Raw genomic sequence first — 15,492 nt, forward strand, 5'->3', positions numbered from 1 at the left:
GTTGGATTCTTGCGTTGAACGCTGACAGTTTCGACGTCATATTTAGTATCAGCTCCGCTCGCTTTGGACTTCGTCAGAGCAGGTACTAAAGGTACTATCACTAATGGAAAAGCAATAGCTGAGTTGAGCTGTGGTCCTCACATCTTTCAAGGACTTTGGTTTTAAGGTTTGAGTTAAAGTTAGGTTTTGGTTAGGATTAGGATTAGACATTTAGTTTTGATGGTTAAGGTTAGAGTAAGAGCCTAGGTAATGCATTATGTTTAAACGTGTCCTCAATAAAAACGCTGCACAAGAATGTGTGTGTATGAGCACATGTACGGCACTGCTCTCCTACCAGTGTGTGTGTGTGTGTGTGCGCGTGTCTGTGAGCTCTATAGTACATATAGCAGACACAGTCCAGGATTGACAATATGAACTGTGGGCCATGTTGATTATCTCTGTATCTCGCCGCTGTTGGCCAACACTGGTCAATAGAGACTGATTTTCTCTTGTACTGTAATAACCTTTCACCAGGTTTACAACACACGCAGCCTCTGGGTTGACTGGGATAATACACCATTTTATAGTAGAGCACATACCTCAGAATGATTCCATTTGCCAAGAATCAACCTCTGAGAAGCTGCTATGTGCCCAGTACATCTTTTTTTTTTTAACCTCTGACTCTTCATTTAATTTATTTTTTTGCAGAATATACTCTGTAGGTGACATTCAGTTATATGTGAAAAAGGTGAGAGTTTTACCCTCATCAAATGTGATTTTTTTTTTGTACAGAAGACAAAAATGTCAAAACTCCATTGTTTATTTGAAGCAATTTCAGCCTCCATTGAGCACGTCACCACAGACCTTGCTTTCAATTGTTTTCCCAAACACTTAACAGTATCTTTTCTCAGTCAGGTTCCAATTTTCAGCATCTCAACCCAAGCGACTTAGTACATTTGAATTAAAGGAGCTGCTTTTGTCAGCTGGGTGTAATCCAATTCAACACTGTGGCTCTTTGCCTGCGATAACTTGAAATGTATTTATTCAATACCCTTTTTAGTCATTGACATTCAAAATGGAAATTACAACGAGGGAAGTCTTCATATGAGTCCCAGTGCACTAAGACGAAGAAACATTCAGACTTTGCTGCTTATGAAATTCACATTCCGCATAATAGGACATGACATGGTGTGCGTAAGTACGCGTGTCCGCTGGCTGATGTTTTTAGTAAATGACTCTTACGGTCTGCTGTCACATTGATGTACTACATTAAACAGCCCTGTGCCACTTGTTGTGCGGCTTCATGCTAAATGTCCCGTGACTCGCAATGTCACCTCAGAGAGTCAGCTGTCAGATGATCCTGCAGGAGATGGGGGCTGGTGATAAATCTGCCAGCTGATTAAAAGTATAGAGCTGTGGCCCTGGCAATACATCTTTGAAATCTTTGTTGTATTATGTTAGGCCTGCTTTCTAAATTAGCTCTCACGCAGCCTGCCTTTATTGACAAGTTACGTTGCGTTGATTATCAGATGCTTTCTCTTCTACTAAGTTGCTCTGTAACAGAGGTGAACAATTCAGGTAAAATAGCTCCTTGTGAAAGAGATGGATTCAATTGGGGCCTTTGCTATATGCTAATTGAATTGTTGGGTTAGGGCAACATTTGTTGCTGACAACAGCATCCTTGTGCTCTGAAATGCCTTGTGATTGGTCAAAGTCTTTTACACACGTCTGCAAACAGAGCTCATAGAATTTGTAGAAGTGTGTGTATGCTGAAAAGTGCTATGATAACGCTTGATGACCTCACTTCCTGTAAACTGAAAAAATGTAAGAGCTGAACAAAACATGCACAGGTGTTGATGAAATGCATGCAATATGGCCGCGAGCTCCGGGACAGCTGACAAACTCGAAGCTCGAAGACTCAACAGAACAGCGTATATTTTATTGGCTCACCATTGAATTTTCCTAGCAAATGTTAGGATACGATTATGATCTTGGTTTTAAAGAAACTCGGTGTTGCCCGGTGATAAGAGAAAGAATACAAATTGCAATCAGCAGAAACAATGTTCACACATTCACTTCTTCTACAAACGGAGCATGTTGCTCTTATGTCAGGTAAATGTACTGAAACCAGCTCAATGGTCACTTAACAATGACTGGAGCTTTGCATGATCTGAGAGCACATGATGCACCTCAGTCTTTTGTTGAAAAGGTGGAAATGACCAAAGTCTTCTGTGGAGTCAAATGGGAATGGCGGATGAATTGAATACCCTCCTCCATTCAGAGAGCTGTGTGTCAGTGGTGAATCAGGGTCGGACGTGGTTAATCGATACACCCCTGTTGTTCATTCAAGGGGAGAGACACGTCAATATGAAAAGATGTGAAACATGTAACAACGTTGTTACGTCAGTGTGGTTCCCCTGTGTTTTATAATGTGTACGTCCTTCTTTTTTCACCCTTCACTGAGATACCGCACCACGTCGTCATTTCAGGATGTTCACAACAAGGTAGCGGCTACAGACTTGAGTGCTGCTGGTCTGTTGGTTTGGCTTTTGATGCAAACCACAATGTCAGACCTTGATACATGTAATGCATTTAGCAGAATTGCACCAACAACAGTCATTATCTGCTACAAAACTGAGAAGAGGGGTTGCTTTTTTCTTCTTTTTGGGGGTGAAAGTCAAATTCAAAAGCAATGAGGTTAATATGAAAGAAAATGATTTGAATGTATTTGCAATAAGGATTATTATTCCACTTCTTACCATTTGGTTAATCCACCCTGTACTGTACTGTACTCTCTGGCACACTGACAGTACGAAAGTGAAACATGGGGATGGTTAAGAGAGGCAGTAAGACCCAGAGGAGGAGCAGAGCGAGAGAGGGAGAGAGAGAGAGAGAGAGAGAGAGAGGTGGGAGGAGAGAGGAGAAGGAGGGACTGCGTTCACTCTGGGCTCCGTGTGTTGCAGCTCGTGGTGTCAGCGAGCCAGTGTGTGTCACAGCCTGCCTGCATGAGCGTGTGCATCGGTGCATCGCTGTGTGTGTAAATGTGTGTGTGACTCCAGCACTCTCTCTGCGTACGACAGGTGGAGATGACATGACTGCACTTGAGAGAAAGAAAGGGAAGGACCTGTAAGGACTTCACACATACTGTCTTCCTCTGTCTCTCTCTCTGTCTGTCTGTCTGTCTCTCTCTCTCTGTCTCTCTCACACACACATTCACACTCACACACCTTTCCCTTTAAATTCCCTTACACACACACACACACCTTTAAATTCCTGCACTGCTCAGTGTAGAGAAAAGATAAGTTGCCGAGTGTGTGAGAAAGAAAGTGTGTGTGTGTGTGTGACATATTGTAACAGCTGACAGCTTTTGTGCACAGGGTAAAGCTCAAACACACACTCACACAAAGGTCCTGATTGTTTTGTTTGATGTTTGCAGACGCGGTCAGCAAGTGTTTCTGCGTCCTGAGGAGAGTTCAGCTCCGGCTCTGACAACAAGACAGTCCACCACACTATCCGAACAGCTGCAGGTAGGACCCTTCTCTTCTCTTCTTTTCTCTTCTCTTCTCTTCTCTTCTCTTCTCTTCTCTTCTCTTCTCTTCTCTTCTCGTTCACTGAAAAACAGGATGCTATATGCCATCTGCTCTCTGCCCTCTTCTCGCTTCCTTCTTCCTTTTGATTTTTTTTTTGCCAGCTACATGTGGACTACAATAGATGTGTAAAATATAAGGTTCTCTTCTGTTTGTGCCTTAAATCTTAAAATCTCACTGCAAGAGAGGAGGATTTTTCCATTGAAGTCTCCTGTATTGTTCTTCTTGACTCCCCACGTGCGCACACTCACATACACAAACACACACAGGTTTGCACAGCTATTCTTGTTGGTGTTGACTTTAGCACTGAGCATTGACTTACCTGCTTTTGAAATCTACTCATTTCATCAGCCTAACCCGAACCTTATCCTTAACTATAACCAGACCCTCACAATAAGGTTCTGTCATGTTAGGACTAGGCTTTGGTCACATACTCACACTTTTGCCCTCAGTCGCTTGTTATTCTCTCACCTTCCTCGTTTTTGTTAAGAGTGAACTTTGTTCTGGAGGAGGTAAGTCCAGACGCCTGTTGCTGCAGCGCTCTTTCACTTTGTCTGATGATTCAGTCAGTGAGATACTCGCTACCTGCCTTAGGGTGTGTGTGTGTGTGTGTGAGAGAGAGAGAGAGAGTGAGGGCTCCGATAAAAGATGGAAAGATAAAACATAAAACAGCCATAAACATGAAAGAGAGGAAATTAAAGATGGTGACATTTATGTTTGAATGGTGACTGAGTGCATGGCTACAACTGCCCTGTATCACATGCTGTGTTGCATTTCGTGTGTGTGTGTGTGTGTGTGTGTGTGTATATATCTTTCAGTTGAGTTGATGTATTTTGTTGTTGGTGGTCCTGGGTGCAGTCAGCCTCGTTTTTGTCTGTAAGGTGTGTGTTTGTATTTGTGACACATAAGCAGATATCTACAATTTCATTCTGCTGCTTTGTTGAATTGTCCTTCATCTCGTCAAGCAGCTGCGTGTGTGTGTGTGTTGTGCATGCAGTGCGAGTAACGCGATTGTGTTGATGTATGTGTTTGTGTTTTATTTTGCAGGAGCAATTAAATGTTGGCAGCAAAATAGGAAAAACATTTTTTTTTGATTGGCTGCCAGTGTCGACACGTTCTGCTTAGATCCAATTACCTCAGCAGATATACACTCACAGAGATGCAAACACACACACACATACACACACACACACACAATACTCAAACACAACAACTGCATACTCCAATCAATTTATGTATGTCAATGTGTTGTAGGACAAAGATCAGTCATAAACAAATTTGCACTATATGTTATTTATTCTGTGTGTGTGTGTGTGTAATCATACAATAAATCAACTCTGTGTTATTCCATTCCCCAAATCTATGTTCTCTGGTAAAGAGAGAAGTGTTAGCATATTTGTCATACTTGTTAAACCTTTATTTGTAGACAGATGACTCTGTGTGTGTTTGCGTGTGTTTGTCTACTGTATGTATCTGCTGGTACAGTGTGAATGCCCCAATGACTTCGCCCTCCATATACGCATTTCCTTTCAGGTTGTTGCTGAAAGTCTTGTCCTGCTGCATTCCACACAGTCTTAGCCTGTGTCCAACATTACTAAAGTGTCACCAGTGCAGGAACACTGTCTGTGTGGTGTGACTGCGGATGTGCTGTTGGCAGTGTGTGCAGCGCCACCTGCAGGTGATGCAGGAAACATTTGCCTTTGCCCAGAGCTGTGAGAGAGATGGATAGATAGATAGATAGATAGATAGATAGATAGATAGATAGATAGATAGATAGGTAGATAGGTAGATAGATAGATAGATGAAGTTTTGTGTTTTGTGTTCTACTTCTGCGTTTCTGTGCATTTTAAAAAATGTTCTATGTATTATTAAATTAAAAGTGGTGTGTGTGTGTGTGTGTGTGTGTGTGTGTGTGTGTGTGTGTGTGTGTGTGTGTGTGTTTTCGAATGGGCCTGTGTGTGAGTCATGAAGGCAGCAGGTTAATCTCTTCTCATTCTCCAGCTGAACAGATGTGAGGATTAATTTGTCAGTGAATCGAGCTGGTGCTTGTGTGTTTCTGTGGTCGAGTTCTTCTTAAAACGTTTTTATATATATATATATATATATATATATATATATATAAAACATAAGGGTTTGTGTGGATGTTGGAAAGAATGTTTGCTGTCCTCCAGTCTTCATGCTTACTCATGCATTGTTTTTATTGCCGCACAGCTTGTGAGACATCAACAAGTGTGTGCATCTTAAAAAAAAAATCAGCAGCAACACATGGGGACAGGTGTGTGTTTGGTGATTGTTTTTGTGATGTTACTGTTCTGCCTCTGTTTGGTCTTCATGAAAAGAAATTTAGTAAAACCTTTTGTTTCCTGCAACCTTCATTTGACCACAGGCTCTGTCAAGCAATACAATCAGACCCGACAGAGGGAGCATTGTGTGTATACACTGGCAGTGCACGGACGACCAGGTCTTTTGAATTTCTTCTGACCTCTTTGCAGCTGTTTACCTTTACAAGCTCGATGTTGCCGTTCCCTCCATCTGTCTTAGAACAAAGCAAATCCTTCCTGTGTGCAGCATGAAATGGACATTTGTTTAGATTTGAAAGTTACGCACTACAGCTTTAACACACACACATGCAAAGTCCACTGCCCTGTGTATGTATGTGGGATTTTGTGTGTGTCCAGAAACTCAGTCCAGTGTTCCAGATAGAGTGACCTTAATGACATGAAAGTGCTGCTGGATGGTTTACATTTAGCCTACTTAGGGTTGCACTTGATAGTTTCATAATTTTCACTTTGGGGACAAAAAAAAAGAGGCTCTCTGCTCTGACCTCACTGCTGGAGAAAAATGAGCAGATGGCTTTCTTGTGGGAAATAAAGGAAATGGTACATCTGTAAAGACTAATGCATTCATTTTACACACATCAGAGAGTGCATGTCTGCTAAGCCACACATGTATAGCATTTCCCTATTTCCTAGACAAGCTAGAGCAGTGATGTGTGGGTCGGGGAAAGCCAATGTATAAGACCCTGACTGACGACCTGTAAATTTAGCAATCCTTCATTTGTGTATTAAGGCTTTAATTATCTTCTTATAGAACTACAATTATCAAGACGAGTCACTGTCCTGGGTGCTGATATTGCTATCGTACTTGGCTATTTACACATCCTGGCCACAAGATTCCAAACTATGTTTTTTAATTGCATGAGAACAGAAAAGCCTGTTTCTTCCAGCACATGAGCAGCTGAGCTGAATGTACTGTATGCTAGTTTGAGTTGCTGGTTGCTGGAATACACAGCGTCGTCCTTGTCAGCATGAAGAGGTGATGGTTTATAGAGCAGTGATCCCTCCAGAAAGATTTTGAATGCTGGTGCTGGTGGTGTATCTAAACGAAAACAGAGAAAGTCTCACTCTCTCTGTGTTTATGTGTGTGAGTGAATGAGAGAGAGGGACGGAGGGAGGGAGGGAGAGGGAAAGGTGGTGGAAAATATACCGACAACAAGTCGCTCATAGTTTATTTATAACGGTGCTGTCTTTGCCGTCTTTTGACCGACTCGTCCGAACTTGGACCATGTACTTGACCCACGGGTTGGCCCCGTGGGTCAACCCGTGCATCACTACTGTAGAGTATGTGAGCAGGTAAACAAACGGGGTAAAACAACAGCAGATGAGCAGACAAATGTAGGCAGTTCTTTTGCTCGAGTGCTTGTTTTTTTTTGTTTTTTTTTTAATAACCTTTAGTTTCAACAGTTTCACAACCACTCCTTTAACTTGCAGACTTAATGACAAATGTTGTAGTCCAGAATGATTGTATTGAAGTTTAGTTTGGCATTGGGTACAACTTGTTTCAAGTCCACCCAAAAGCAGGAAGAAATCAATCTAGTAGAAGCGGGCCGACTCTGCTGACATAAACAAGTGCAGCTCCCACCACTCCCACATAATCTCAGAAGGACATAAGGAAAGGCGATGGTTGTGGCCTCAAGATCTGACATGGCCATTCCAGTAGTGAGTGAAACCTTCAACATTGATCTCTTATCAACTCTGCTTTTATCTGTAATGCGTGCTCTAGGGCTCTGATATACAGCAGCAAATACGGAGCTTGATATTCAGCACATTTAGCGAGGCATTCAGGGACTCAGTGGCGCTCTTTGTAGGCAAGCAATTATTGCCAAAGGGTGAAAAAGATGATTTCCAATGGAAGTAGAGAACTAGCATAGGTCTATAGTCTTCGTGTAGGTATAGTATACTACTATTGGATGTGAAGTGGTGGAGGAGCAACCACAGAGGAAATTGATTGTAGCTCATTTGACACCTTGAGACAACTGTTAAAATGATCCACAAAAACCTGCAGGAGCAGGGGGAATCGAGGGGATCCAGACAAGGTAGCAACAGCAAGATGAAAGGGCAATATTTGATATCCTGTGTTTGCCCATAAAATCACCTCAGTCACTTTTGAAACCAAAAATCTGCTCATGTAATTCTGGATATATAAATTCCTCAAAAAACACAAATAACTTATATTTAGAACAGTTATGCAGCTCTCTTGAGTAGGTGTATACAAAATATCTTCGTCAAGCTCTTAGGTTTAGGGTTCATTGTCTACTTTGTGACTTTTAAATACAAACTTATGACTGGATATGGATGAATGTGAGTTGGTTGTAAGTGCACATGGGTAAACGCCCACCAAACACCTTTTTCCACAGGAAGTGCTTACACACATCTCTTGTGTACATTTCTTCTTCAAATTCAGGCGTGGCTCATTTGGCACTCCTCTTTGTTCCTGTTGAGCGCAGACCAGCCATTAAAATTCCACCCACCTGTGCTAGGCATGACAAAAACAAACCCTCCTCTACGCATCCAAATGGTGCAGATCCCACAGCTCTGACAAAACAGACGGACGCATCTGACAGTCCATGATGCGTCATTCCTTTATATCCTGTTGACCACTAAAGTCAGGAGATATCAGCTCTCATGCTGACATTATAAAACCTGAAACCAGAGCTCTCAATCTGAAATGACCTGGAGGCCAAAATGTCAAACTTTTTGAGAAAAAGACATTGAAATAATAATATTTATAATAATATTTCACAGAATTTCAATATATTAAAACAAACACATACACAAATAACGATATAACTTGATATTAATTGGCTGGACGCATGAAATTGACGGGGAGGCACCATGTGGCCCGTGGGCCGTGAGTTTGAGACCTCTGCCTTAAGCTTTGTTGTAGAGTAGAACAACAGGATTTGCTTCATAATGAACCTCACAGAACTTCCCTCTGTAAAACATATTAGTTGACCAAGATTGCACTGATTCAGGTGACTGTGTGAAAGTTCCATGTTAAAGTGAAAATGCTGAAAAACATGGGTTGTGCTGGTGCCTGACAATCATCCTGTGACAAAACTGACAACAGCTATGATTAATCTACGCTTGCCATGATGGGGTACAACATTTTATTTTGACCGGCAATAGCAACCCTCCTGATGCCTCCTACTCTCTTAGTGTCATTGTATGACGATGTTTGATGTCATCATGTGACAGTAAATGTCACCCAAAACCTCTCTTTTTTTACAATCATAAACTCCATATTGTACTTAAATATATGTTCCTGTTGCTGGTCACACATGAACGAATGATGGAAATCCAAACATAGGGGAGAAAGTGTTTTATAATACAGGGGCACAGCAGTGTGCTTCTACATGCTGTAGGGAAGACCAGTGGGCTTCGCCTGCCATGACACTTTGAATCATGTTTTCTGATAAATGACCACCAACACAAGGGCACCTTACCTACACAGCAACACCTAGGAGTGCTGAATATATACTCTATGTGTTTGTGAGTGTGTGTGTCAGCTGTTTTTTTCCTTTGATAAATTGACTGTATTATTCAGTGTTGCTGAATTTTTATCTCAAATGCATCCCTGCAGGATATTGAGTGTGTTTGCGCACACACACACACAGACCCCTCTCCTGCATGCACTTATCTGCAGGTAAATATGTGTGTAGGCCACCTGCTGACTTGCTGAACTAAACAAATGCTCCTCATTTCTTCACACACATTCCCTCAGACAGCTAATAATTATGACATATTCACAGTCAGTTTAGCAAGTTAATGCAATTCAAAACAAGGCAGGAGAGCACAGGAACTCGCAGACACTGAAAGGCAGCATTCAGTTTTTTTTTTTGGCAATCTTGCTTGTGTGTTGAGGTTCACACACTCTTTTCTTTATGCAATGCAATATAATGGGGTTCACTACCTACTGCAGATACTCCTGTCCACATCCCATGTTCCATATTCCTGTCTGACTAACAGAAAATGTAGTTTCTTTCACAAACTTTCCTCCAATTTGCTGTGCATCTGCTGTCTCTGCAGTCCTCATGGTGAATTCTTGTAAATGCTGGTTTGAAATCTGTGAACATGGCCTACTGTGTCTGTTGGATTAAAGTGGCAACCGGTGTTGACGTCATCCGAGAAAACAGAAGTTCACAGACATCACTGGCAAACAGGAGTCTGTTGTATTGTTCAAGCTGTCAAACACACTGGTGTCCTCTCAACTTTATCCTGTATTTTCCTCTAAATGCGAACATAATTTTCAAAATTGACAACTCGTTCCACTGAAAGATACCTCATACTAACAATTGAGACCATTGACTCCTCAGGAAAATGTTTACCGATTTGTATAAATCAAGTGAGAAGTAAGCAAATTTCCCCAATAGATTTTCATTCAAACACAGTTGTTTTTGCAGCCAGTGAAGTTGCCCCCTGGTGGCTATAATGTGTTTTTACTTCCTAGTTGGCCTCCCTTTTTTTACTTACTAGCACTTCTTAGACACTTTTTATATACGGCTATGTTTTGACCACACTGGCTCTTGTAGGAACTATCTTCTTAAATGTTTAATGTTGGTGTGTGGTGTTTTGGAGAGTTTTGATTATCAGGTGAGACGACCAATGCTGGAAACTTAGACAATGCCTGAAATCTGAAGAGTGAGGCATCATGGCAGATTCTGGCGAGCATCGTGCCAGGTCTGATACATATAGTTAATAAGACTTGAGATTGAATATCAGGTCCAGATGCCTGACGCCTTGGTATCTAGGGAAGGAACCTTGAAAGGCGCCTAGTTTGTGTCTTATCGTAAGTTATGGCTGTTTTATATTGAACATCAGGTCTGGTTATAAGAGTATGTGCTTAATAAACCTGAAGTTGGCTGAAGATTAGAAGCTCACGACACTATGCACATACATACATTTTGTCCAGATGCTTGGATTTATTGCCGCCATGATTTGAATGAGTGCATTGTGTGCATGATGTGCATGATGTGACTTGCCACTTCTTGCAGCACAGACACACAGTACAGCGTGATTATGCAACTTCACGTTATTTTGGAGAAATGTGACATTTCCAGAATTATTCAAAGGTTAGTGGAAAAAAAGATGGAGAAAGTATCTATTAATGTATTGTTCAGCCTACTTTACAGTCAAATCATGTCTGTTATGTGCTAATTCAGCCAGAGCAACAATGTAATAATGCAATCATGAGGTGGTTTTGTTGGACTAAAAGTCACATTCACAGCTTCGAGCTAAACAGAAAAAAAACATATGAGTCATCGTTAACCTTGAGTGGGCAGAAAGCAACTGTTTGTTAAAGTGATCATGTATCCAAAGTTAAGATGTTTTTTAACATCAAACTTGCCTGTATAGGTTCAAAAGGATGAATTTAGTTTGCCTGGCAAGGATAAGTTGTGGTCTGTTTGAATTCCAATGTTGACAATTATTCAGTGCAGAAAATGTCCTGTACAGCTGTAAACGGTTTATACCCTATTGTTGTCTTGCTGCCGTACACTACAGTTTAACCATTCGCCCATTCACACCCATTCACTCACTCTTCCACACTGAGCATCTATGTGCAGCACATTTCATACTCATTCACACAACTGTCAGGAGCAACATGGGGTTTAGTGTCTTGCCCAAAGATACATCGTCATGTAGACTAGCGGAGCCAGGTACATCAGCCATATAAGCACTGGTATTTTTAACAATGCACAATGCATCATTTCATTATGATAAAATGTGGTGTAGCCTCACACACAACTAGGAGACAATGGACCCAACAACCGTATAAATGTTAAAGTAAATTGAGTTTGATTATGATTTACACGTTTACACTGGGGTGTACAGCTCTCTCTTAGACCGCAATACGATTAAGGGACAGTGAGGCAAAAGTTTTTGTTCATTTTATAAACCTAAAGTCAAAAGTCTGTCTGACACACCAATTCCTATAAAATCAAAACAAAACAATAGAGACATCTTTTTCATTTCGTGATGTAGTAATGTAAAGAAATATAACGCAACACTACACTACACTACACTACATTACTACAGTAATAAAAAAATGGATAACCAATTACCAGTGTATTGGTTAATCTTCTCCCCTAACGTGTACAAAAACATGCTGTATATCTTTCAAGGGAACACCCTTTTTTTCACATTTGGCTTGAAAGGAAAATTTGGAACATTTCTTCGCAGTTTTTGAAGCCAACGTATAAAATAAAACCTAAGGTGGGTGGCCTGCCCACGCTCCTTTTACAAAAAGAGTAGATGATTTTCTCTTCATCTGGCATCACTGCAGTAGCTGAGCATAAGCGAGGCCAAGTTAGATAAGGACACAAGTGCAGAGGCAACATGAGTTATAAAAAGATAGATAGATAGATAGATAGATAGATAGATAGATAGATAGATATCCAGTTTTAGGGGGGTTGTTTGTGTGTATTAATGCTATTTTTTTTGTCCTTCCATTGTGCTAATAGAGCAGCACTGAAGGCAGACTTGAATAGAGGGTTGAATAAAAGGCAGAGAAGAAAGAAAAGAGCTAAGGAAGTGGGTGAAAGAACAGCAAGGGAAGAGGTGTCAGTATGTGATTTCCCCGAGGAACTGAACGAAAAGAGAGGGGCGTGTCCTTTTTTCTGTGACTCTCACACTTGGTTTGTGTCCGTTCATGCAGGTGTGTGTGTGTGTGTGTGTACAAGGCTTCATTTCCACAGAGTACTGTTGCACTGTGCCTCTCTTCAGTACTTTTTGAACACATGAACTTTACATTTGTCTTTTTAGGTAGTGGTTCACTGAGTCCCTTATTGATCTAATTCACACCAATAATGGAGATCGATCTCTCTCCATTTGCACACGTGCACACGCACACACACACTCTGCCCTGCACCTACACATTCACATACTAAAACTTACACTTAAAATTTTCCATAGGCACAGAGGTCAGCATCCCTTAGGCATAGGTACCTTTTACTTTAAAAGCTCAGCTGTAGCAAGAGGGATACATGAAGACGTGAGTGGCTTTTAGAAATCCCCGTGGAGAAAGCGATGGTTAACTGAAAAGGAAATAGGAGCTTCAACGTCTCTATGGACAGTCGGTGTGAAAAATCAACTGTATTTTGCACACAAAGCTATCAAAAACCCTGCCATCTGGCTGCTACAACTACAGTATAAAATCATGCATGTTCACACTTGAACCTGATGCAGTCTTCACACACACTGCTTCATGAATATAAATAATATAATTGAGAAATATATAATTCAAAGAAGGAGGTTGTAGCATAATTAATTAAGATAATTAATCACTTCACTTTCAGCACCAGCAGCATTCCACTCTCCGACTGTCAGACTGAGGAAATTTTCATTAGATACAACCAGACTCCTCATCTTTGACACTTTTTAATTTATAATAACTGAAATAACTAATAAATACTGCAATTGAGGCAGAACATTTGAATAGCATTATTAAGACTACAATCAACCAGTAATGCACAAATGATGTGCTTCTGTTTAGGCCAGTGAGAAATACCACCTGAGGAAATATTGAGCTCTCAAAGTAACACCATTATCACCAATGTTAAAATACAGTGGTGTAAATAGGTCGAGCAAAGTCAGCTACGGACTTCTCACAGGACGCAGATTTATTCCCAATAAAATAATAAATCATCCTCCTCTTCCTCACATATATTCATAAGAAAAAATACACTAAGTGGAAATGTGACAACGCCATGTCATTGTCACTTTTTGCACATGACTCATCCGTTTTCCAGGCCTGATTTTTCAGTAGGATGATTTGTCTGATATTGTGGGCGTGGAGCTTTGTCACAGTCGTCATCAGTGAAATGTCACGGAGGGAAAAAGTGGACCTCCCTCTGTGTCAGAGCGCAACACGCACACACACACACACACACACACGCACTTGCACACACACACACACAAACACACACACACAGTGACAGTTTGTCAGAGTTTTAATGGGACGTTTTCGCACAGCAGCCTGACACAGAGCGCGTTGAGGCAACAACCGCAGGATTTCAGCTGCATTTAAGTGACTGTGAGTTCATGCTGCACCGTCATCATAAAGGGATGTGATTGCGAGTCAGTGCATGAAGTGAATCCGCTGTCAACGATACAGCAATGATGCAGAGGTTAATGACGGTTGTCATAGCTGTACCCGTGATGACAGGAGACATTTGTTTGAACAATTTGTGAAACTGAACCACTTCGTCTGTGATAGGTGCATGTCGAATATAAATAAACCTCTCAGTCCGTCAAGTAAATAATAAAATAATAGTAAGATTATTCGTATTTGTTATGCTTACACATTTAACACACTTGAATCAGTTGAATTATTTTATTAATTTGTTAATCATTGGGATTTTCCGCCTCTAATGTTAAAGTTTGTTATAAAGTACTGACATAAAAAGTGTGAGTTAAAGTATACAGTAGTTGAACTGATGTCTGCGTGTATTTGTCTTATATTGTAGCCACAATTTGAAGTTGCAGCTTGTTTTATTTGTCTCTCCTTTGGGTTTATTTATTTATTTATTTTTCATCTGTTTTGATTTTTACATTCCTGCCAGTAGTAAAAAAGAGACTAATTTAATTTCTGCTTCTGCCAGATTCCCTGTTTTTTTTTGCTGCTGCTCGAGTCTTGTTATGTAAATAAAACATGGCCGGTAAAGCAATTCCGTCAAAGTTCAGTCAGGGAGAAGACAAAATAAGTATTTTAACTTTGAAGTATACCATTTTACACCAAATGCTAATGAACTGCTTTTGTCAGCTTTAAAGTGGTTTTGCAATTAGCATCACTCTGACACTTTGTTTTCGACAACAACAACATGGGGACAAGCTAACACAAACTCTTCAGGGCCAAATCATCTGAGCAAAAGATTGCAAGTGTATCATTAAAGCAAAAAAGTGATTAGATAGATCAAGAGCTATAATCTGAAAATGATAATGACCCATTAAAAGTGCTGTAACAAAGCCAGAATTGACAAAGAATGACTGATGAGACATTCTTTAACCTGTGGCCAACCCACACTTCATTCACCCTGATTTAAACTGGATCGCATTTGTTCCTGTTGAAGTCTTTTTCAATTCTGTTCCACTCCTTTCCTCTCATTGTTTTTCTTTGTCATGCAGTCCATGCTTAATCTTAATGTAATCTTCATTCCGCCGCCACGTTTTTTGTTCAGACATCTTGACTCATATTTCTCATAATCACAATCTGCCCTCTGAAGAGACTTGTCATGTCATGTTTCAGGGGCTAAGCTGTTATCCACGTCAGAGTGTGTAACTGTTGAAGCGCTCGACAGGCGTAGAACAGTGTGTGTCATTCAGTGCTGCTTCAGTGCAGCCAAACATCAGAGTGATGTTCATGCCTGCATTGTCTTTTCAATTTGTTTCCTTTCTTGGATCCTTGGCTGCTTGTGGGATACATTTTTATCAGACTTTCCAGCTCTACAACTGTAGACATTTAGGCTGCACTCACATGTGCGCCCATTACACCCTTGCCTGGAAGAATTGCTATTGTTGCTAAAGTGATGTCGATGTGATATCCACCATGTGAACCGTTGGGTGCCAAATAACAACAGCAGCAACACGGA

At 40.8% G+C, this 15,492-nt stretch overlaps 1 protein-coding gene across 2 annotated transcripts in view; it reads left to right on the forward strand.

The window, feature by feature from the left end:
• LOC122773237 (cGMP-dependent 3',5'-cyclic phosphodiesterase) overlaps positions 1-15,492 on the forward strand; it is a 143,903-nt gene that overhangs the window by 47,727 nt on the left and 80,684 nt on the right. The window contains exons 1-2 of one of the 2 annotated variants that reach the window (XM_044031749.1): positions 2,912-3,105; positions 3,416-3,506. In XM_044031749.1, coding sequence (XP_043887684.1) covers positions 3,071-3,105; positions 3,416-3,506 — 126 coding nt within the window. In that variant the 5' untranslated portion in view covers positions 2,912-3,070. Of the gene's footprint in view, positions 1-2,911; positions 3,106-3,415; positions 3,507-15,492 lie in introns of those variants that run through there. The other variant, XM_044031748.1, reaches the window with a different exon arrangement.

The sequence above is a fragment of the Solea senegalensis genome, linkage group LG8 (genome assembly GCF_019176455.1).
Source record: "Solea senegalensis isolate Sse05_10M linkage group LG8, IFAPA_SoseM_1, whole genome shotgun sequence".
NCBI lineage: Eukaryota > Metazoa > Chordata > Actinopteri > Pleuronectiformes > Soleidae > Solea > Solea senegalensis.